This window comes from Camponotus floridanus, unplaced genomic scaffold (assembly GCF_003227725.1).
Source record: "Camponotus floridanus strain SB8 unplaced genomic scaffold, Cflo_v7.5 scaffold4, whole genome shotgun sequence".
In the NCBI taxonomy this organism is placed as follows: Eukaryota; Metazoa; Arthropoda; class Insecta; order Hymenoptera; family Formicidae; genus Camponotus; species Camponotus floridanus.
This window is the reverse complement of record NW_020229547.1, coordinates 2,228,952-2,252,960: the sequence shown is the minus strand read 5'-3', so window position 1 is coordinate 2,252,960 and position 24,009 is coordinate 2,228,952. Positions and strand designations below refer to the sequence as shown.

The 24,009-nt window shown below is 29.9% G+C and overlaps 3 protein-coding genes across 5 annotated transcripts; 2 read left to right on the top strand and 1 right to left on the bottom strand.

The window, feature by feature from the left end:
- The first annotated feature begins 229 nt into the window (after window positions 1-229).
- LOC105251825 lies at window positions 230-9,383 on the top strand. Of its 2 annotated transcripts, XM_011258865.3 has the most exons (17): window positions 230-306; window positions 373-618; window positions 1,180-1,445; window positions 1,598-1,808; window positions 3,227-3,543; window positions 3,659-3,868; window positions 4,005-4,184; window positions 4,349-4,463; window positions 4,759-4,961; window positions 5,273-5,822; window positions 5,925-6,036; window positions 6,810-6,897; window positions 7,323-7,843; window positions 8,183-8,372; window positions 8,637-8,815; window positions 8,907-8,976; window positions 9,092-9,383. In XM_011258865.3, exons 2-17 carry the CDS (start codon window positions 562-564, stop codon window positions 9,120-9,122), a joined length of 3,300 nt encoding a protein of 1,099 aa, XP_011257167.1. In that variant the 5' UTR covers window positions 230-306; window positions 373-561; the 3' UTR covers window positions 9,123-9,383. The 2 variants fall into 2 exon arrangements, 1 of the variants encoding a protein (XP_011257167.1); XR_889234.2 differs by lacking the exons at window positions 8,907-8,976; window positions 9,092-9,383 and having other exon boundaries at window positions 8,183-8,437; window positions 8,637-8,816.
- A 688-nt stretch (window positions 9,384-10,071) lies between these two features.
- Window positions 10,072-13,002, top strand: LOC105251826 (myosin type-2 heavy chain 1). 2 transcript variants are annotated; one of them, XM_011258868.3, is made up of 4 exons: window positions 10,072-10,198; window positions 10,752-12,022; window positions 12,360-12,419; window positions 12,570-13,002. In XM_011258868.3, exons 2-4 carry the CDS (start codon window positions 10,823-10,825, stop codon window positions 12,885-12,887), a joined length of 1,578 nt encoding a protein of 525 aa, XP_011257170.1. In that variant the 5' UTR covers window positions 10,072-10,198; window positions 10,752-10,822; the 3' UTR covers window positions 12,888-13,002. The 2 variants fall into 2 exon arrangements, with proteins under 2 accessions (XP_011257170.1, XP_011257168.1); XM_011258866.3 differs by having other exon boundaries at window positions 10,072-10,203.
- Window positions 13,003-19,655: 6,653 nt separating this feature from the next.
- Window positions 19,656-23,870, bottom strand: LOC105251827 (E3 ubiquitin-protein ligase RNF25). The gene is made up of 6 exons (XM_011258869.3): window positions 23,717-23,870; window positions 23,100-23,171; window positions 22,402-22,642; window positions 21,283-21,501; window positions 20,805-21,119; window positions 19,656-20,375 (listed from the first exon to the last, which is right to left on the bottom strand). The coding sequence occupies exons 1-6, from the start codon at window positions 23,740-23,742 to the stop codon at window positions 20,193-20,195; spliced, it is 1,056 nt and encodes a 351-aa protein (XP_011257171.1). The 5' UTR covers window positions 23,743-23,870; the 3' UTR covers window positions 19,656-20,192.
- Window positions 23,871-24,009: the final 139 nt, after the last annotated feature.

Genomic DNA, 24,009 nt, shown 5'->3' with positions numbered 1-24,009 from the left:
TTTGTATTTAATTATTCCACTAACATTGTATTTAATTATTTTTATTCTAGTATGAATTAAACACTAATATTATAATTATAATTTTAAACAATTAAAAAATATAAATTTTAATTTCCGTAGCGACAGAGAGACCTTCCCTGTTGCTGATTAGTGCTTTGGACTTTTGCGCATGCGCAGATTTTGTCCCCAATCTTTCGACGCATGGTCTTCTTCGAAATGCCTACTTCGTGCCCGTCACATATACACTGTTTACGGAGTTGTATGCGGAAACGATCGCTAACGGTTTTCGCCAAAAATTTCGAACACGTATGTATATGCACCTTCATTTCACCTGTATATGTGTATATATGCACGCGCACATTTCACCTGCAGGAAATGCTCGAGTTTGATCGCGAAATCGCAACGTGAGGATGCTTGGAACGATCGCTCCTGTCAAACTAGGCGCATCGCTGTGATCTAGTTTTCGAGGGACATGTGCTTGTCGCGCTTGGTAAAGTGATCAATATTCGTCGATAACGCTCGTCATCCGTTTGTACAGCGGATATTTCTTCGCGGTGGAAGATGGCCAGCCGGGATCCGTCCATCTCGTCCAAAACCATGGATGATCATAGCGTCGAGGTTAGCGATAAACCATCTCAGGATGTCACCTACATTCCCCTTCCTAACTGCGCTCTTATTCAGTTTTGCGAAAAGCGTGCAACTCAAAACAGACAGATCTAATGTCAGTTTCTGAGACAGTCGCAACGCTTTATAATTATAATATTTTATTTACATGTTTCAAATTTACAACAGTATTTTTATTCTTGGATCTTGCATTGACAAGTTGTCATTTTAGATTTCTCTTGTAGCTTTACACATTAATATATTTCTTATGAAATTTTGTTATTAGATTTATTACTATTTTATGGTAAGATGTCATTTATACATATATAAATCAATATATAATCAATATATAATATATAATTGAATCAAGTGTTTCAATTGTTATTTTAGAATTATAATTTGTTTACATGAGATTAATACTATAAAAAGTTGCAATTTTTTGATTAATCAATTGGAATAAAAGAGACAAAGATTTCCTTATTTTGATCAATCAAACTTTTTAATGTTTTTTAACATGAAATATATGATTGATAAGAGAAAATTATATACATTTACATTATATATTTTTTGTTATAGACATTAGCAGAAGTATTTCGATGTTTTATTTGTATGGAAAAGTTGAGAGATGCGCATCTCTGTCCTCACTGTAGTAAATTGTGCTGCTATACCTGTATCAGAAAATGGCTCACTGAGCAACGTTCTCAATGTCCTCACTGCCGAGCTTCTCTTCATTTGCATGAATTAGTAAATTGTCGCTGGGTTGAAGAAGTGACCCAACAACTTGATACATTGCAAGCTGTTTGCATATCCAACTTTCGACATGATGATTCTACCAGAGACAGGTGAATACAGTATTCTATTCAGCTTTGAAATTCATTTTATATAATTTTTATTTTACATTTTAAATATTTATTTAAGGCACATAATATAATATATAAAATACTTCTACTTATATATGAACTTTTATATGAAAAATAATTTATTATTACTATAGATGTACAGTTCATCAAGAGAAATTGTCTGTGTATTGTTGGACCTGCCGCAAATGTATCTGTCATCAATGCGCCCTATGGGGTGGCACTCATTCAGGACATACCTTCAAACCTTTAGAAGACGTTTACGAGCAACATGTTACTCAGATCAAAGCTGAAATAGGCCAATTAAATAGACGACTTATGGAACTAATTAGTCTTGTTCAAGAAGTGGTACGTAGAATAGAGTAGATAAATTTTAACTGTAGAAAAATATGAAAAGGCAGATTTAAAGTATAATACAAGAGTATAGAAGTATATTTTTTGTCTAATCCATGCCTTTCGGCTTTGGATAGGGTATTTGATTTACAAAAATCTCTAATCCTCATTTATTCTCTCATTCACACTCCCGGTTTATCCTAATCATTTTAACTTAATTTATCCTATATTATCCTATTCTACTTTCCTATTCCTCGATTCTTCTTTGCTCTTTTTTCTTCATTCCTCCTTTTCTTCTATTTACCAGTATTTCCTCTGTATATTTTCCTTCTCCGCTTTTTTCCATTTCTTCTACTTTCTTTACAATCCTAGTCCATCTGTGCTCCCTGTTTCTGTACTTCCTCTCTCTTCTCTATTCAATATTCGCGCCTCCTCGCCTCATTCTCTTCTTATTCTGTACCGATCCTCATTTTCTCTTCTATTCTCTTCTATTCCAGTTACTTCTAGTTTTTTTGTTCCTCTGTTCTCCTTCTTGTATTTCTTTTTTCGCTTTTCTTTTACTTTTGTATTTCTTTTTCCGCTTCTCTTTCACTTTGACTACATCCCTTTTTTTCTATCTAAATCTCATTCTAACATTATTCCAGTCTCCTAAATTGTGTGAGTCCTATACTACAAATACCAATTCTCAGTTCCTCATTAAAATTATCCCCTACCTAAATTCTGTGTGAGTTGCGATACCACTTTATTCTGCTATCCTACTCTTTCTAATTTTCTTTCTCTTTCTTTTACCTATTCTATTCTATCCTATCTCTTTCTTTTAAACCACGTTAACTCCTATTCTAATCTATTATCCATCTATTATCCAATATCTTTTCTGTGCCCGGATCTTTTCTTATCTTCTATATTTATACCCTTTCCTACCTACCTCTAATAATTTGCCTCTTTGTTACTTATGCTTATCTTATTGATTCCTTCCTTATGAATCTCTCTTTGTCTCTTTGTCCTTTAATCTATTGTTCCCTTTCTCTAAACATCAATCTGTATATTCCTTTCGTATCTTTTCCTTTCTATTTCTTTTCTAATAAAAAGATCTTTTTATTCTTTTTTATTTTTATACTTCATCTATTTTAAGCAACACTTACCCTATCTACATCAGGCTTACTAACCCTAACTTTAATCTTTTGACCGATTTTATTCTCTTTTAATTCCTTTTCTATCATATCCCTCTTTCTCCCTTTACTTCCTCGACTTCTTTTCTCTTTACTTTCTTATTATAACGTAATCCTACCTTTATCTTTAATGTGGTTTTCCTAATTATTTTTTAATTTATTGTGCTCACAGATCTTCCACTTCTCATCATGGCACCTAATGAAGCCCAAGTATATCTATATCTATTTATTTTGCAATTCTCAATTATATTCATTTGTTATTAGGAGAGAAATGTCGAATCAGTAAGGGCGGCAAAAGATGAAAGAGTCAGAGAAATCAGAAACGCGATCGAATTAATGATAGCTCGCTTGGACTCTCAGCTAAAAGCCAAGCTGCTGACTTTAATGGGTCAGAAGAATTCGTTGACTTTGGAAACCGAACAACTAGAAGCATTACTGCAAGAGGTTGAATATCAATTACATACGTGCACACGCTCCGAGCTAATCGTTAAGAGTGCCGAGCTTTCGCGCAAGATATATCAAGTCCGTAAGAAGCCAATGACAAGTTTTGTTACCGCGCCTGTACCTGCTGATTTTCATAGGTAGGACTGGGAAGAGTCATGCAATGTTTATTTATAATTATTTTTATTATACATAATTATGTGTATGATTATTAAAAATAATTTTTTAATTTTCTATGAACTTATTTTATTTTAGCGAAATTGTGCCAGGTTACGATAGTGCGACATTTGCGATGCAAAATTTTACTCAACTTCAACTAAAAGCTGATCCGGTGTATTCCGCGCCATTACATGTGAACGGATTGTGCTGGCGATTAAAGGTGTATCCGGATGGTAACGGAGTTGTACGCGGAAATTATTTGTCAGTATTCTTGGAGCTCAGCGCTGGATTACCAGAAACATCAAAGTAAGTGAATTCATGAGTGACAAATTGTATAAATGTAATATAAATTGTACAGAAAATTGTACACAAAGTCTGTTATTTTCAAATGTGAAATACTGATGAAATGTCCGATTTTTAAAATACATATCTCTTTGTATAGATACGAGTACAGAGTTGAAATGATACATCAAGGGTCTCGTGATACGAGTAAAAATATCGTTCGCGAATTTGCATCTGATTTTGAGATTGGTGAATGTTGGGGATACAACAGATTTTTCAGATTAGACTTACTTGCAACAGAAGGCTACTTAAATACAGAGCTAGATACACTTATATTAAGGTATTTTTTTATTATTTAGAATAGTACTTTCCAATCACATATAATAAATATTAAGTTTCTTTTCTCTCCTTTTAAGATTCAAAATAAATTATATCAAATTTTATATTAATATGAAAAACATTCGACTTATTTTTATATAAATATCTTTTCTTGGCTTTTAATAGATTTCAAGTGCGACCACCGACATTTTATCAACGCTGTAGAGACCAGCAATGGTACATTAGTCAACTATTAACACTTCAAAATCAATATACTACTCAAATCAATGAATTAAAGGAGGTAAATTATACATTTACTATAGAATCAATATTATGATAAATCTCTTTCAAGTTATCAAAAAATGTATAATGAAAAAGAGATATATTAATTTTACATATGTTACATATAATTTTAATATATGTTACATATGTTACGTATAAATATATAAAACAATTGAGACCATTCACTTTTTTTAATACTTATATATAATATATAAAGTAATTAATTATTCAGTTATTTTAGAATATTTTCTTTGTTTCTTAAATTAATATTTTAATATTAATATTTATTTTAAATTAATATTTTATATTTACAGAGACTAGCAATAGAAATATCTCGCAACGCCATAACAGCTACTAGAGCTAATGGAACTACAATAATTAGTTCAACTGCAAATACATCATCTTTATCTGTGCAACAGCAGCAGCAGCAACAACAGGATGTAGGCGATTCAACAAACAATTCGAATGTTATACGAACAATTGACACATATCCTACTACAAATGGAACACCAATAAGGTATAATATTGCAATCTATTTTACCAGATTAATCGAATTCTATTTCTCGGACAATGTTTCAAATTTTCCACAAAGATAAGACTTTTAGTTCGACTTTTTAAATAAGTTAAGTTACAATATAAGTTCATGTATATAATTTGTGTCATGATTTAAAAAATCATACGAAAATTAAAAAGGATAGGAGATTGAAATAGTGAAATTTGATAGATTAAATGATAATTTTTCAATTATTTGAAGGTATATAATAAGTTCTTAATCTGTTGCCAAATAAGAATATTTTCAATAACGAAGTATATTTTTTGTTTTCATAGATCCATACCAAACACGCTTCCCAGTAACAATAGCAACACAATAATACCGAGTGATCAGTTATTGCCGATGTGCGAATTGAACGAGCTCTCGGGTATGCATCTCCTAGATTCTACTACGTCGACGTTATCGAAAACATTGTTGAAGACACACCGTGCCAGCAATAATCTAAATATCATCGAGACCGAGAGCAATCCATCGTCGCGTCGCGTCAACGACACATCGCTTGGAGAATGTCAAACCGCGAAGATTCATTTGAACTTCTCGTCATCGCCCTATTCCTCGCCTGGTGATATACTCACCGGTCAGCAGCCATTAAATCTATCGTTCAATAACAGCGATCCTTTATTATCCGCGTCAACGTTATCGTCGGTGACAGACAATCAACGGATTAATGGCTGCGTGACGGAAGGCGAAGCTGCGCAGCGTTGCACGAACGATGCGTCGCCAGGTGAATGCCGAGAGGTTGCAGCTGGTATCCAGTCCCCGTCATTTTATTTATCATCGACATTGAATCTCTCATCCAGTAGCAGCAGCAGTAGCGACAGTGGCGTGAGTATATATTCTTTTTTATTTTTTTCTATTTTAGTATTTATGTCTAACCACGCGATTTTCATCGAGAATAATTCATTCCCTGTTGTCCTACATTTGTAGGAATTGAGCGAACATGACATTTATATGGACGAATGTGAGCACAATGAACCCAACGTCACGCTTTTGGACCTGACAAATGACGAAAACGACGTGGACGACGAAACCATGTCAGGTATGTGAGTTACACACATACAAAATATGTATATTAATATCGTATATTAATAAAAAATAATATTGTGAAAAAGAAAAGAGTTAAATAATGAGAAATCTTCGATTAATCGATTGTCAATTAAGATAATTACTGATTGTCAATCCTAACAATTAATTAAAATTGCAAAGGTGTGCAGATTCAGAAAGTTATGTATTGCAAAATTAGGTGCTAGTTCGAATAGAGATTTGTCCAGAAATGAGCGAAGACGCGTGATCGATAGGGATGTCGAAAACGAAAAATTCACGAATCAAAAACAAGATGAAGAGAGTGTGAAAGAAGATCTCAAGTCCACTATTCTCAATAATTTTTATGCTATTTTGTAGAATGAATTTATTCTAATCTCAATATATTAAAATTCGTATATTTTAAATACTATCTTGAATTATTGTGATTAATAATTATTCTGATATTATGTACAATTTTCCATAGTCTATAATCTTTTCTTTAAATTATTTAATTATTGAAATATAATTATATCACATATATATTTATCACAAATATAATATTAAATTATGATTATATATATATATATATATATATATATATATATATATATTCATCATTATATATTTTTAATAAAATTTAATAATCTACAAATAATTTTTGGTTAATATAATAATATAAAACATATATATTATAAAAATCTGTATGACAAATGAGATGTTTCTAAGACAAATATGTAATTTAAAGTAAATTTATTTGCATTTTAATAAACATTACTAATATATTTTTAGGGGAAAACGACATTGAAGTTGCGGAATGGGTTCAGAACAAACAGCGAAAGCAACAAAACAACAGGGATATTGTTACAGATACATGCAGGTATACTTAATACAATTATTAGAATAATGTAATATTAGAATAATATTAGAATGATGAAAGAAAAGAACATAATTATAGATTTGTCATTTAAAAATTAAAATGGAATAATTAATCTTATACAAATTTATGCAATTTTTAAACCAATAAATAATAATACAGATTTAATCTAACATATCAGCATAATAAAACTAAATAAAAAATGTCAAATATTAAAAAAGACTATTAAAAGAATACTAAATAGACTAAAAAGACTGAAAAAAGAAATACTAAAAAGAGAATTATTTGATAAATAATCATTTTTTTATTTAATTATGAAAAAAATGCTCTAGAGAAATTATAAAATTTGAATAGAATGTGCTATACCAACAATGATTTCTCAAATCTTATCTGTGATTATATATAATTGATTATATGTATACATATAGGTTGAGAGAAATAATGCTGCTGCATTTGTTCGAGATACAAGACAGAAACTCCGCGTGGACTTCTCTATGTCTTGGCCAGCAAACAGACGAAAATTGTGAGTCCAGGAGCTCGCTCGCGAGTTTGCGACGTCGTAGTTCTAGTCCGTTGTATAACGCTGTGATGCAACCCACCTCGACCACAGCTTATTCACACAAACATCCTGAACTCGATACCGCGGCCTGTATCGATCTAAATTTGAATAGTGACAAGAAGCATCCCATCATTGCAAACACTTTACATCACTCCCAGCCGCAGACAACTTACAGTGCTAAGACCAAATATGATCAACTGCCGAGCTTTTGTCGATCGGAACTAGTGGCTGTGACAATGCCTTCCGGTAGTCAAATAACCAGATCTGAGCCGGCGACACGTTCCAATTCAATAGACTGTGAAAGAGATATCTCGAAACTGCCAGTAGTTAATAAAATCAATCACGATATAGAGTCGCCTAATTTACGTCTGGATCTAATAGTGCCAAATGGTAAGTGAAAAAATATTGAATACGAGGAAATGATATAGATCAATAGTGAATGAAAGAACTTTGTGAAAACAAAGCAAATAAAAAAAATACCAATAAATTTACTTGTTTTTAAGTAAAAATTTCTGAAAAAAGAAATTAAATTTAAATCTAATAACTTCTGCAAAATAAATTATTTACATAATTTTGAAAATATAAAAGTTTCATTACATTTTTTTTATATTATTAGAAATATATATTTTTAGTAAATAAAAAAATGGTTTATTTTATATAATATTGCAACACTATTTTTAAATTTATAATTAAGAAATGATAAAAAGAGACAAAAATTATTCGTTTCAGTACTTCTAGACAGTAACAAAATCATGTCAAAGCATTTATTGTCACGACGCCAATCCTCTCCAAGCTCATCTACTAACATGAATTTGAAAAATGACAACAGCAAAATATTCGAAATTGACCAATTACTCGAAGCTATACATTTGTCATCGGAATCGCAGAAAGATACGGCGGCGAGCAGCGCAAATCTGAGGTAAAAGCGGAGATGTAGTTAGCTGCAGGAAGATTAGAACGAAAACGAAACATCCTTATACATAAGTAAAAAAATATCTTCTCATTTATATTTAATTATTATAAATATAAAGAATATCTTATTGTTTTATATTTATTTATTATATTTAGTATATTATTGTATTTATATTTTATTATATTTATTTATTTTACATTTGTTTATATTTATCACTTTTTATTTATGTGATAGTTTAATGCATGATGATATATTATCTTTAATACATAGGCAAAACACTTCGTCCGACGTAAAGAGTAACGCTTGTACTGCTAGTGGAAGTTCCGCTGCACTCTCGTTGACACAGGAGAGTACATTGTTGTCACCTGTAAACACTGCAATGACAGCGAACGCTATTCTTACTCCCAGCACTTTCAGCTGGTCGCCAGCATTGTATCAGCACGCGCATGGTGAATATTATTGCGTTATTTTCCTTCTTTTAAAATATTAATTTTATTGTGTTAATTCCACATTAAAAGGAACACTTGTTTCATCTTGTAGGACAAAAACCTGTTCTAGATATTGCTGTACAAGGTTCCTCGAATGAAACTCCTAGCAAGACTATTGATAAGTAAGTTGTTTACTTAATGTATCATCAATTTTGAAAAAATATACATATCTCATTATATATGTGTATGAATTATAAATTAACTTATAATTCTATCATTATTATGTGTGTTGCACAGATCTGTGGAAGAAGCTGCCAGTTCGCTGTAATAATGTATAAGTTAACATTAGCACACATTCTGTGATTTCTATTTCGGGTATTAATTATAATCGCAAGATTGACGAAAAAAATTATTTAATCTTAAATTATTACGTTAAATAAGATAGTTTTGAAATTTAGACATATATTTATGTTGCACATCTGATTTTTCTTATTTCTCTACAACAGGATTGAAGAAAGATCTCGGAATTATAATGTCATATCTTTCTCTTCTCAGTACAAAGCTTATTATAGCTATTATTATTATTATATTTCTTTCTCTCAGTACAAAGTATTATAATAATATAATTGCTCTATATTTCCAGCTCCTGCTTATAATTACATATTTACATATAAGAGTTTATTATTTCCAATATTTCATTCCAAGAATAGATATAGGATACATTTGTTTATTATTTGATGTTATTATTTATTTCCCCCATGTGAATTATATACGTCCAGAGAATTACAATAATTAATAGAAATTGATAATAAATTGTAGCCAAACTTATTACTATAATTAATTCCCTGTTACTTATGCGTGCATTTAACTATAGGTAATTTTGTTTTCAAAGTGGATTTCATTATAATTTTTTTTATTTATTTTATTTTTATTTATGTTTTTTTGTAATAAATTATATAAAATGTTGTACATTATTGTTCATTTTATTACATTATATAATCTTTTATTCTTTCTCATTCAATATTTATATTAATATATTTATATTAATAATTTACTAAAAAATTTCATTTGTAAAGAGAGTAAAGATTAAACATTTCTTTATATATAATTAAAAATAAATATGTTTTATCTTTTAATGCATAAAAGAAAACAGATATACAGTAATTAGATTATTAATATATATTTTTTGATTTTAATTTTTTTAGTTGTTTTTACAAAAAAAAATGTATTTATATAGAAAAAGTACGGATTTTACTCTTCTAAGAACAGAATCAAAATGGCGGCTCGCTGTAGCAGCAGTAATTAACACATCGACTGCTAGTTGTAAACAATTTGAGTTAAGCGCAGTATTAACTAATTAAACGAGAAGATACCCGCACCTAATTAAGGATAGCAAGAATACGAGTAAGGTACATCGTTCTGCTTTTTTTTATTCACGTGTGTAAAATTCCAAAGTGCAGAAGACACATCTGTCAATAGTAGAGTAATATTGTTATGATTATATGCGACTACCAGTAGTTTATAATCATTTTCAAGAAAATTTACAATTCAAAAATTATCTAAAGATGTTAAAATCTTTATATTTATTAAAATTGAACATTTTTTAAATATGAATCTCAAAGGTTAAGGTGGTCATCGTTGATTGCTTTTGATCATATTTTTAACATTTGTTATGCATATATAGCATAAGATTCTATTGAGAAAAAAGTATTGGCAATTCATAAGAAAACCTGTTCATTTTTCCAAAAAAACTATTTTCAAATTACTATTATTATTATTATTATTATTATTACCATTAACAAATAAAACAAGTATATAACAAACATTTTATATATTGACAGAATATATTTGTATACAGTAATTAAAAACTTATCGGTTATTTTAAAAGCGTATATATATATTGTGTACATAAATGTGTACATATATTATGTTTACTATAATTATTATGTGTATTCAGGTAACAATCTGTGTAATCAACTGCACAAAAATACGGCGACAATTCATAATTAAAAATTGATTTGCGATTAAATGGGCACAATGGACAATCTGTCGGACTCATTTCGAGGAGAATTGGATTCTGTAACTTCGACGGACTCTCTTCAATTAACCACTGATGAATTTCATTTACGACACCTGTCTACACCCGATGTTTCAAACATCGAATTGTCTAAGCGAGTGGCTCTGTTGGAACTCGAGAACGAACGGCTACGCGTCGACCTGGAAAATGCGCGGATCGATCTCAATGCTCGGGTCGCCGCGAATCAAGGTCTCAAAAACAAGATAACCGAGCTGTTTGTCGAGATGCAAACGGTACTGCGGGACAAGCAAAAGCTGCAGAACACGTTAACCGACACCAACAGTCGTCTTTCCGCGGCGGAGGCTTCCGCAAAGTGGTACCAATCGCAAGTACATATTCTGATGGCCAGTAAGAAGAGTCTACAGGTGGAAATAGATACGTATCAGGGTATATTGAAACGACGACAGCGAGCAATAGCGGATATAAACGCCAGCTATAAGAAACTGAACCTTGAATACACTGAACTCGTGCAACAGTATCAAAAGGAGAAGCAGCAGATGCAGAATGCAATAAAAGATCTCCAATTACGCATTCAGTCTATTGACACGATACAGGACACATCAGAAGGAAATTCGACGGGAGGTAGTCCAACAGACATATCTATGGTATTGGAAACGACCGAGGACGAGTTGCGAAATACCAGAACCGAGCTGAAGACACTGGAGCAATGTCTGCTAAGCAACGAAATGGCCAGAATGTCCATGGAAAACACGTTAAGCAAGCAACGTGTCCTTATCGCGTCTATGGAAGAGAGCATACAGAAATGCGAGACGGAGAAGAATGAGACCGCCGATCTGTTGCGGAAGACGCAGTTCGAGATACAAAAGCTAAGGTCCGAGAACGAGACATTGCAAACATCCTTATTGATGTCTAAACGTGAACAGAGTCAGGTGGAGAATGCGATATCTCATTTAAGAATACAACTGACCAAGATGATAGCGCAATACAAACTATTGAAATCTAAGAATGCGGAATCCGAAGAAAAATTGACTAATATGCAAGATCTTACAAATGAAAATAAACGTTTGAAGACCTTAGCGCATAAAGCAAACAGTACCTTGCTTAAAAAACTCAGAGAAGAAAAGAGTAAGATAAAAACTTTAGAGCAAAGACTCCACTGCAAACAGATGAATAATCAATTTAATGATATGGTATTCAAATTTTATATTTTTAATAAAATCAATCTTTTTTTCACAATTTATAATATGACACAATATCCAATTTATAACATAAAGATATATATATATATATATATATATATATATATATATATATATTAAGAGACAAAATTATATATATATATATAATTCTCAAAATTATATATATATATATATATATATATATATAATTATCTTATATTATTTATTAAGAGACAAAATTATATATATATATATATATATATATATATATATATATAATTTTGTCTCTTAATAAATAATATAAGATTGTGTTCTATAAATATATATTTGATATATCTTATTATTTCAGAGAAACAAAACGGAACATTCTTTGCGAGAATGTCTGAAACAAGCTCTGTTACGAAACAAGGTAATTTATCCCAATCAAATTACATATTTTAAATATACATGCAATATAAATACAACAGTAAATAATTATTATTTACTTCATTTATTTCATTAAAACATGTATTATCAAGGATAAGAAAAGCAAAATATCTTGATGTTATGTATTTTATAGGATTTACAGGAGCAATTGAAATCTATGACTAGAATAACCGACGAAAGTATCGATGAAGGATACGGTGATAGTAACAGTATTAATGCCTCCTCGATTTCACTAAACATTCCGTCGTCGTCTCTCATGAACTCAGTATTGTTAAAAAACGCTGTCGACGTTCTCGCACGAAGTAAAGATTTTGCGATGCCGATGCAAGAAGAATTGAACGCGCTTCGATTGAAGATGGAGAGATTCCGGGATCAATGTGACATGTTAAACCAACAAAACGATTTTCATTCCAATATCGACAATGTGATTCTTCCAAGAGATTCCATATAGTTCAAGATCTATTTTTTGTTCGCGAATATGCGAATAAAATATAGCCTTAGAAAGAGAGAGAGAGAGAGGGAGAAAGAAAGAGAGAGAGCGAGAGAATAAGTAATTAAATATTCATTTAACACGATATATATTTACGTATATCGTATTAAATTGAGAGAATTTAATTCTAGAATCTAGAATTACATAATTATATATATAGTAAAATATATAAAATATATATAAAACGCGTTTAAGTATGATTGTATATATTGTGTATATTGTGTATTGTATATTGTATTGCTAAAGAGAAATATTTAATAATAATATACCATATTTGAATTATTAGTTGAAATGTAAAAAAGAAGGTCGTAAAATGACAGCAGCAATATTTATGTTATATTTTTGAATGTATTATATAAATGTTATATTTGTTAAATGTAATATATTTATTCCTACTTATCGTGCGCGCGAAATATTTGGTTTATTTGCTATGGGAATTTATTAAAGAACTAGATAACGAAAACAATCATGTAGTAAATAAATATAAAAATACGTATAGTAACAATATTCATAATTATATAAAACTTGCATAAAGTACGATAATTGCATCGAATAATATAAATGTTATTATTCTAATATGTAATATGTTATTATTCTAATATCTAATATGTATATACAAATGTTAGTATTACCGCATGATGAGTATTTATATATTGTTGTCAAAGAATTTTTATAAAGACACATGTGTTAGATAAATTTTACAAAAATGGCTGTGTGAATATGTTTTATTAAAAATAAAATGGGACATATACACACAAGAGATAATGAATTAGCGAGTGTGACAATATGTATCGTCATATTTGTGTAGTTACAGCTATCATGGAACAAATGTAGAGATAGTATATAAATCTTTCCTAAGTCTTGCGTATCTTATAACACAACAGTATTTGAACAGTATAGAAGCGCAATAAAGTTACTGATCTTCCAGACATTTGTAAGCTTAAAGATTTATTTCGACACTTAAGTTTATTATGAAAAGAAATAGAAATATGAATCACACCAATTCTGTTTTTTTTTCTTTCTTTTTTTTACAATAGAGATACATGATTACTTATATAATATGTATATGTTTTTACTCTTTAATGATCTCGCTTCTAATTTTTGTATACTTGAACATTTAATTTCCTCTAACTCTTGTTCTTCTTACAGCGCTAAGTCACGTAAGAAGGGCGGTTCACAATTCGATGTTAATTAATATATGGACACTAACGTGAATCTTATATATAAATAATATCACAATTAAGTGATTTTATCGATAAATGAATTCTTCACAATTAAGAATTTGCTGGAATGGGCTTCCCTAATAAAAAATGAATAATATTCATATATATCTATGTTTTTACTCTTCAATGATTTCGTAATTATTTGAATATTTAATATTTCTTCTATATTCTTTTTATAGTGCTAAGCCACATAAGTAAATGGACATTTATCGAGCTATCAAAGCTGTGAAAAACTACAGATCCAAGATACAAAATCTTGATAGAACATCAAAGGACAGGTGAAAATTCAAGTTAACAGCTACATCATCCATAAGATGATAGGGATAAAAAGCTTCATATTAAACGTGCCTAGAAGCTAAAGTTTATGAAAGCTTTGACGTGTAATAAATATGTAGAGAGCTTATAATAGAAAGCAGTTTAGTTTCATATATCGATTCTCTGGATAATGGTAGATGTACAAAAATAAACAAGATTTTTAAATGAGAATTTAATTGCATATGTGTTATACATATTTTTCTTTTCTTTAGTCAAAGAAAATATGCAATATAACGTATCGCATTATACAGAAGCTACGTATATGCGGCAAATTCTCGAATATTGTTTGCACGCATATGTGGTATATGTATATATATATACACGCATAAGAAATGGATGTAATAAAAAATTAAATAAAAATCATCGCTCTCTTAAAATATCACAGACATGCGTAAAAACGTAAAAGAGAGGAGTAAATAGGTACTCCCTATATATAAAGTCAATCCCTGTGTTTTTTTTTCTTTCTTTTCTGCCTTTTTTTCTTTTTTTGCCTTTTAATAATCCAACATTCTTTGGTACTTACAAATAGAGATATAGATCGCAGGAGTAACTTAATTATCTGGCATTATAAAGAGACAGCGCGACTTTTCCACTATATGATAGTGTAACGTATAAAAATCTTTGAAACTAAATCGGTTCAAATTATTTTTATGTGTACTTATTATATTTCCGCAAGAGTATCGATTTTAAAATAAGATATATCGTCATGTTTTGAAATGAATACTAAAATATTGCTTAAAATATTATTTTAAGCAATATTTAGAAAGAAATATGAACAAAATTATAAAAGAGTTCTACATAACATAATAGATTTTATCGATTACATTGTCAATTATCTACTACATGTTTCACATTTTTATGATTTTTATAGCAATACTTATATTTATAAGATACATCTTAAATCAAAGAATTTTAAGAGATGAAACTTTCAAAAATAATTTAATAAATGTTTAACATTTAAGAGAAAAATTTATCTTGATTGATTATGCGCTACAATGCAAAATATACAAAATATACAAAAAAACATAATGTATATATAAAATATACCAAAACAATCAATTGAAAGATATTAACATAATTCTCGAAATAATACGATCTTTGTTTCCAAGTGTCTTTTTATAATAGTAATTATTAAAGTATAAATTTATATACTGGCCAAAGATTTCTCCATATAATCATGACTCTTTCCTTTACTTATTTACAGAACAATAAGAGATGCTAAAATTTACTATTTTTTTATAATGTAATAATAACATTTCTAAAAAATGTTTTTAAAGCAATTCGCATATATCACGAGGTTTTCTTTTCAAATAATGCTTACGCTTTTTTTTCTTTTTTTTTGTAATTTTAATTGTTGCAAAAGCGCCATAAATTATACTTTACTAATTATGTACGTAAATATCGCGTAACATTTAATTCAAATATGTCTTATATTCTTCATTCAGAATGTTTCCTATTACGGATATATAAACGATTAAAATTTGAGCACATGCTCTACTCATTATCAATATAGATAAAAAGGACTTTATGAACATGAGTTTGTAGATAATTATTATTAAAAAATTTTGTCGTGTGAATAAAAAGTAATTATAGGAAGATAATGTGTATTTCCAGAATTATATATTTGTCATGATTCTTTTTCATATATCCTTAAATAAGAATAATTCCTAAAGTAAAAATACATTTCTAAAGTTTGGCCATTTATTTTTGAAACACCATCTGTATATCAGAATGTGTTAGATTCAGCTATAGTCATTTTCTTGTGTATTTCATGTATCGATTTCTTGTATATTTAGCAAAAATTCGATGGAAAATTTAATTGTACAATAAAACTGATATAGATTTTAAGCTATATCAAGAAAATAGAACGATTAATTTGCGAGTTGGGGAAATTTTTAATTGCAATTCAAAAGCGAAATTATTCGAATTCTCATGCGTTTAAACTTTTCTTACATTTAGCCTATTACCCTTTTGTAAGTATCACATTCATGTGGAAAAGTTTATACACGAGATTGCTAACAATTTTTTTCGCCAATATTATATGTATATGTATACATATATATATGTATATATATTATATATACATATATATTTTTCATATATACATATACATATAATATATATTTTTTATATATATGTATGTATGTATATGTATATATTTATATATGGGAAATATCTACAATAGACGATGCCATCGTCTCCTTAAAATTAGTCCTGTTTACGCGAAAATATGTAAATCGTACTATATATGATACGGAGTGCAAATACACTTTACGGAAAGAGGAACTTTACGAAACAGGAGTAACTTAAAGTAGCAAAATTAGTTCTTAGTTGTGTATGTAATACGAGATGCTTGCTCTATTTGCTTCGAATTCAACATGATGTGAGTAGCTTTACTCTTTTTTTTTTCTTTTTTTATCACAATTGTCTATACTTGTCGATCGCAGGCACTTCGACTAAAAATTCAAAGTGCGGGCATCGGTGAAGAGAAATCTTCTCTAAAAAAGTTTTACTTTAAAGCATATCTCAATTTGCAAAATGTGTATTCGACAAGACTTTCAGATATGCCATATACTTTCTTCGTGAGCGGAACGTGAGCATTAAATATATATATGGCACAGTTTATATATATAGTCTGTTCTAAAGATCGCAAATATTGTTCGAAATTACTTTTCACTTTTTCTAGAAATTGTTTAAATTTGCTATATTCCTTTCCAGTTAAAACTTTCGCATACAAATAATAAATTGTTGCATTCAGTTGCATCGGACTCTAATATAAAAATCAATATTGAGTTGAATATGACAATGTGATTGCATGACAAAAAACATTTATCTCCACGACGATGAGCTTTTAATAAAAAGAATAAAAGAATCGATTGTATCGGTAGATAAATCATACAAATTATAATTATTATAATATATAATTATTATAACTGTTTGGATTCAAAATTAATGTTTTTAATAAAGTGTTCCTTTATTGTAGTGCGCGAAAATAAGTGTCGAGTGATAAAAACATTGGAAAAAATCAATTGACGTTAACAGATAGGTTTGATATATTCCTAATATACCTAATGAAAAAACAAAGACGAAATATTTGAACTTAAGTTATTTCAATAAGAGATCTCAAAAAAGACAATTTCGATATTCTGTTTTAATATTCCAGTGATTTACTCGCGGAAATAAAACAATACAGACGATAGATCTCAAAAAAGCTATTTTGCTATAAGAAGACTGTTCATAAAGGAGACAAAGTGAAGAAAGTTAGATAATGAAGGTAGCAGTTATATAATTTGCTGAGAAAAGAATCAATTATTATCAAACAAAAGTGAATCTTTCTAAAAGCAATGTTAAATAGAGATGAACACTGCTAACAAAGCGACTTTTAGAACATTCTATATATACTTTCGACAATTGTAATTGCAAACAGGAATTGAAATTGATACAATTTCATCGAGTTCTACATTTTAACGTAGACTCGTCAAAGTTGTAGCAATTACAATTTACAATGTATCACGCAATATATCGTACATTAAGCGTAATAAATGGTATCCGTTAATTTTGATTATGTTAGATTCATACTAATGTATAAAATATTTTTATTTTCATGCAATTTTTGATTGCTTAATTTTTCTTGTAACACACTGTCATACGAGGCGGAGTGAAATACATGATGAGGCAATAACTTTGTACTCTTTAATTTTTTCTTAAAAATTATTACGTGTTTTTCTTATATTAATCGATGCCTTTCATTATTTTGAGCATAAAATTATTGAGACAAAATAATAAAAAATTAATATTTTACGATATTTCTCTCTCTTCCTCTCTCATAGTTTATATAAAATTATATTAAATTAAAATATAAACTATTCAATTTTTGGCTATATTATCTTTCTAATTTCGCTGAATATTACGAGGATTTATATAAAAAAATTTGGATGGCTTCATTTACGAAAATGAAGATAATCTTGAGGTACCTCCACCTATGGTGAAAAAAATATGACTAGTTCTCTTGATATCATGTAACTTTCCTAACTAATAATTCCGTATAATTCCGTATAACTTTCCTAACAAATAATTTTTTTATATCTCTAAAAATAGCGGAAATATTTCAGATGGATAAAGTTATTGCCTCACCCTGTATGTTTCTCGTATTGTTATTTTTTTTAATATTGTCGTCTGATTATGTCCATTTAAAAGAAATGGAAAAGTTGGGTATAAATAACATTTATACAGATTGTCTTAGATTAAAAATATATAAATATTTTATGCGCAGATTGTTTGATAAATTTAAAGACGTTTTAATAAGATTTTTGACAGAAAAGAATATAAGAAAATGTAAAAAAAGAACATAGAAAAATAAAGTTTCACCAATAATTTGTTTTGTTATTAAGTTTCTGAAATTCTATTTGCAAAAACATATATTTTTATTTTTTATATCAATATTTTAATAATCAAGAAAAATTAATAATTTATTTAAAAAGAGAGAATTTGCACTTGAAATATTTTGTGCTAAATCTCGAACGCCATATTTTTAAAAGTAATCAATCATCATCTCCCTTAAATTCTTCTAACAAATTTAATCAAATGGAATTATCTGGCTTTAAACTTTGTTTCTTTAACACGAAGAATGTCTTTTTCATTAACAGGAAAATAAGATAATCATATAATGCTAAAAATGCAAAAGGAGATAATATTAAGCGTTCGTTTGTAGACGTAATCGGAGAGACGACAAAATCAAAAAAAGTTAATCATCGCGGATGAAATTGAGAATAATCTTTTTGTATTCGCGGCAGTGAATATAAAAAGTTAACGTGTGACATTTCGACCATCAGTTCTTCTCATTCTGCAAAGTTATCACTTTAAGATTTATTTTTATCTCCTATGTTGCTGACAAGTTAAATTGCTTCAAAAAAATCTGTTCTGTATTTTCTTAGACATTCGTAATTTGATACAATTAGAACACAATAGCTTTAATGTATACATAAATGTCGATTCTCTCTTACAGGATGTTTAAAAATTCGCGATACAAAGTTTATGTAATACTTATTAAAATAAACAGATTTTAAAAAGTGTCCAAAAAGCAATTATTTTCAAATTATAAAAAAAATATTTTTTATTAATTCACATTAATTCATATTTCAGATGATACTTAAATATCTAATATAATATTATACAATATATGTAAATAAAATGTAATGTAAATACTCTGTAGACGCGAGCTTTTTAAATGTCGAAGAAAAGGCTGTTCGTATCGTTTGTGATATTTAACATTCAAAATCTTGCTTCATTTAACATCGTTTTGCGAGAAACGAGAAGAGGACCGATGGTTTCTCGAATGTCACGAAATTCCGCATAAACTAAAAAATAAAGAAATAAAAGTAAGAGGAACTAAGGCGAAACGATATCAACTACTTTGTACGGTCGCGAATCGTTCGCGGAAGAAAGAGCACCACGGCCTCGATCTACGTAGACAGTCCAGACGGAAAGTCGCGACGCATCTCGTCGCCGCCGCGACGTTGGCGGCGACGACGGTGGGGATGCTGCCGTCAAACAACGACACCTATAAGTTTATTATCGCGGTGAGACTATTCGAGAATAGACTATCACCGTATATTACACTGACGTATATTATGCTACTAATGCTAATCAGAATATTGTATACACTTAGCGAAAGATCGAAGAAGGGATCAGACCAGACTTGAGTGGCGACCTTGTCACGAGCCCATTGTCATCTGGGAGTAGATTCCGCTTGTCTAACTCTGTCAAAGTGGCGCCGGTAATGGGCCCGACCGCGACCTCGATGACGGTGACCGTGATTATGATTGTTGTGGCCGTGATTATGTTGCATCTGACGCGGTTGATATTGCGAGTTATGATTGTTCTGGGTCTGGTGCGTCGACTGCTTTGAGTGCTGCAAACGACAAAAGAAAACGCTCGTTTGATAAAAGTCGATAGAAAATCAAGAGATTGGACGACAAAATATAATGGAAAAAAAATCTACTAATAAATGAGAAAATTATTGATAATTAGTCAAATCTTAAAATGAGGTTCTTACTCGCAAAATGAGGTTTATACTTACTGTTTCCAGTTGCTTTGAAAATAATATTACTAAGTTTCCAGGTTTACATAGTTTTGGACAAAACCTTATTTTTCCAGATTTCTTTGATCGAGAATTTCACATTACATTGCGTTTAAAATTAAGCGGATGATTATGTGTGCAAATTCATATAACAAAACTATCTATTTTTATGTCCCATTTCCTTAACAGTGGATTCAAATATCCAAATAATTTTTTTTCGTTTTCATTGTTTCCATCATCGAAGCATGGTTGACTACTCACCACCTGAGTAACAGATTGCACAGAGGTGGTATTTGAATATGCGGTCAAACTCGTGCCAGGAGGACTGACTTCTTCCGTAGTAGCTGCGGGATCGTCCTCCGTTCTTACCAGCATCTTGACACCCTCGGCTTCAAGATCGATTATACCACCGCGTTGCTGCTGCCGTAGATACAAAGCGGCCATCTGTTTCTGGAGTTCCCTCAACTCGGCGGTAACGGAGAAATCGGTAGCTGCTTCAACATCGATTGGCGGCGGAGCCGACCATAAGCTCTCGACATCACAATTGATCGATTCCCGGCAAACTGGGCATATAGCCTAAAAAATAAACGAAGTATAAATGAATAAATATTAGTATAAATATAATAAATCTCGAACAAAAAGAGAAACGGAAAAATACTTTGCAAGCATCACAAGATTGACGGATGAAATGAAATCATTACTTAGCGTAAAATGTTTCATTTATATAACATAAACATACTTGAAATTTATTTGTGGTATCTTGCTGCCACTGTGGTAACTTTTCCTGTTCTTCTCTATAATATCTCTCGGCGGCAGCAACGTGCGCTGCCAGACAGTGCGAATGAAAGTAATGATAGCATTCCGTTTTTGTAAATTCATCTCCCTCCCGGAAGCCATACAAGCAAACAGCGCACTGATCGGTGGGAAGATTGCTCCTTGTTAAGTGTTCTCGTATTAACTGAATTATTATTCCATTATCATTATATATATTAACATTATTTATAATTAATAATTTGTTTATTATTTTTCTTATTTACTATGAATTTAGAATTAATAATTTATTTATCAAAATCATTATTATTCTTAATTATTTATATTATTTATTACAAAAAGATCATAAATTACTAATAAACTTATAAATATTATCTTAATATTATTCTTGATAATACATAAGAGATTATAGAGAGAGAGTTCATATATAATTTTTTGTGTAATTAAAGAATTATAAAAAATTTAATTAAAGAAGTTTATGATCTTTTTACATGTTCTTTTAAACAATAAATTTTGTCCAGATAATAATATTCAAATACATATGTGTGTGTGAGGAAAAAATATTTTTAATATTTCAATATATGCCCAAATTATGTGAGAACATAAAATAAATATAATTTATAAATTATATAGCAAATTCTTCTTATTAAAAAAGTGTAAACTCTTTAAAAGAATAATTTCATAAGAATTTGTATATATAAATTTTCTCACGACTTCTCTTTTATAGAGATATAAATGGAAGAAAAATATATTTCTTTTTTTTCTGTTTTTACTATTTTGAAAATGTTTTGAAGATGTTACATAAGTTACTTAATAAAACAATTGAAAATAATAAAGAAAAGAACGTCCAGCAAATTTGCAATACAGATTTTATTGTTTATATACATAAAAAGGTATGCATAAAGATATGCTATTTTAAAATCCAAGTTTTTAAATGTTTCAAACAAAATTTCTTGAAAAACAGATACTTCAGATATTTAGAGTAAATAGACTTATTATCGCTATTTTTTTGTGCAGCAGAATTCAAACGATAAAAGATAAATTGTCGATAAAAAAAAAATAAGAAACTGATAGAAGAATTCTTTACCTCAATTAACTCGAACATGACTGGCTGACCTATGAAGTCTTTGCACTTGGCCTCCGCGTCGGATTGCATCAGCTTCACTGTGTCCTCGTCCAATCCTCTGGGATTTCTCAGATTGATAACTGGCGAGATATCCGGGTAGCCCGAGGGTAATCGAACGATCAAAGTAACACAAACATATTGAGATTGCGAATCCTCACCGGTGGATGGAAACAGTATCGTTTCAATACACTCTGGTTCTCCTCTGTACAAACATGAATTACTGTTAGAAACAGTAAAAAGAATTAATTAATATTATAAATCACCTAACACCAGAAACACCATATATTTCCAGCAATCTGTATACATATTATAAACAAATCACAATTAAATATTAATGAAAATTATACCCCAAAGAGATTAGTTTTGTGACTGTATGTATATGTTAAAAGCTATACATATAAAAATCTATAGGAATATAAAAAAATATATTTTTAAGAAAAATTAATCTAATAATATCTACAAATCTCTGCTGACAATAACTGTTTTTAAAAAATAAGAACATTTTAAAAGTTGTAGTTTCACTTTGATGGAAATTTATTATAATTTTATAAAAAGTCTGAACAAAATATGTGTGATAATCATTCAAATATCTTCATTTTAATATTAATATTTTTTTATATAAAATTAACAAGAATTGCAAAAATTTTTTAAATATATACCTATCATTTTCCTTAATGTTGAGTTCATTGTCCAGTAGGATTGCTTTCAATGCCTCAATCTCATCAGTAACTCTAAAAATCACAAACATGAAAACATAATTATGTTTGAATTTTCATTTAAAGTGATTAAATCAGCTGATCAAATATATTGTTAGAGAAGATAAGATAAAAGTTAAAACATCACACAACCTTAGATTTATAAAAGCATACATATTTACTTATGCATGCTTTTACTTAACTAACTAAAAATTGTTTGATAGGTGTTTGGCTTCCTACTTTTCCACTTTTCATATGCAATATTTAAATGTACCTTTGCGTAACATTATTTGAATAAATTTATATTAACAAAAAAAGTGATTAGAAAACATGGCAACAGAATAATTATACTAATAATGAGTCTGCACAAACATATGTTGCAGACTGATATGTGGACAGGAGGAGATTGAAAAAAGGAGTCGATAGAATACGATTTAAAAGGCGTCCAAGAAATATTTTTCGGAAAGGCCGAAACGAGAAAGACTCGGTTGTAGAGCAACAGCGTCGCGAATTCCAGAGTCAATCGTCGAAATCAATCACTTGATCGCCAGTTATCAGCAATTATCACCGACGATATTTACCGTTCGTCCACCATCGCGTCCGACATGGTTCCTCGTCGGATGGATCTCGCTGAATAAGCCGCGTTTCTCTCCAAAGGTCGATTCTCCGTCGCGGTAACGCCACTCGCTTCGCGAGAGCGTCAAATAAATGCACGTCAATATTGAAATCCTTCTGCTAGAACAGCCGACCGCGAGCGGATCCGATTGGCAAATTCGTCGATCGCCCGTTCGCCAATCGTCGCTCGTCCCGTGACAGCCAATGACGTAGCGCGGTTCGACGCGCACCCTACATCTGTCAAACAGCGAGTTTGTGA

What these genes read in the sequence shown, in the direction of transcription:
- LOC105251825 (XM_011258865.3), top strand. Translation starts at nt 562, where the DNA reads ATGGCCAGCCGGGATCCGTCCATCTCGTCCAAAACCATGGATGATCAT. An exon ending in AAATCAATGAATTAAAGGAG is followed by an intron (nt 4,464 to 4,758) that starts GTAAATTATACA and finishes TTATATTTACAG; the next exon opens with AGACTAGCAATAGAAATATC. An exon ending in GGATCTAATAGTGCCAAATG is followed by an intron (nt 7,844 to 8,182) that starts GTAAGTGAAAAA and finishes TATTCGTTTCAG; the next exon opens with TACTTCTAGACAGTAACAAA.
- LOC105251826 (XM_011258868.3), top strand. Translation starts at nt 10,823, where the DNA reads ATGGGCACAATGGACAATCTGTCGGACTCATTTCGAGGAGAATTGGAT. An exon ending in ATAATCAATTTAATGATATG is followed by an intron (nt 12,023 to 12,359) that starts GTATTCAAATTT and finishes TTATTATTTCAG; the next exon opens with AGAAACAAAACGGAACATTC. An exon ending in AAGCTCTGTTACGAAACAAG is followed by an intron (nt 12,420 to 12,569) that starts GTAATTTATCCC and finishes TGTATTTTATAG; the next exon opens with GATTTACAGGAGCAATTGAA.
- LOC105251827 (XM_011258869.3), bottom strand. Translation starts at nt 23,742, where the DNA reads ATGTCGGACGCGATGGTGGACGAACG. An exon ending in AACATTAAGGAAAATGATAG is followed by an intron (nt 22,643 to 23,099) that starts GTATATATTTAA and finishes ATGTTTGTACAG; the next exon opens with AGGAGAACCAGAGTGTATTG. An exon ending in ATACCACAAATAAATTTCAA is followed by an intron (nt 21,120 to 21,282) that starts GTATGTTTATGT and finishes TTTATTTTTTAG; the next exon opens with GCTATATGCCCAGTTTGCCG.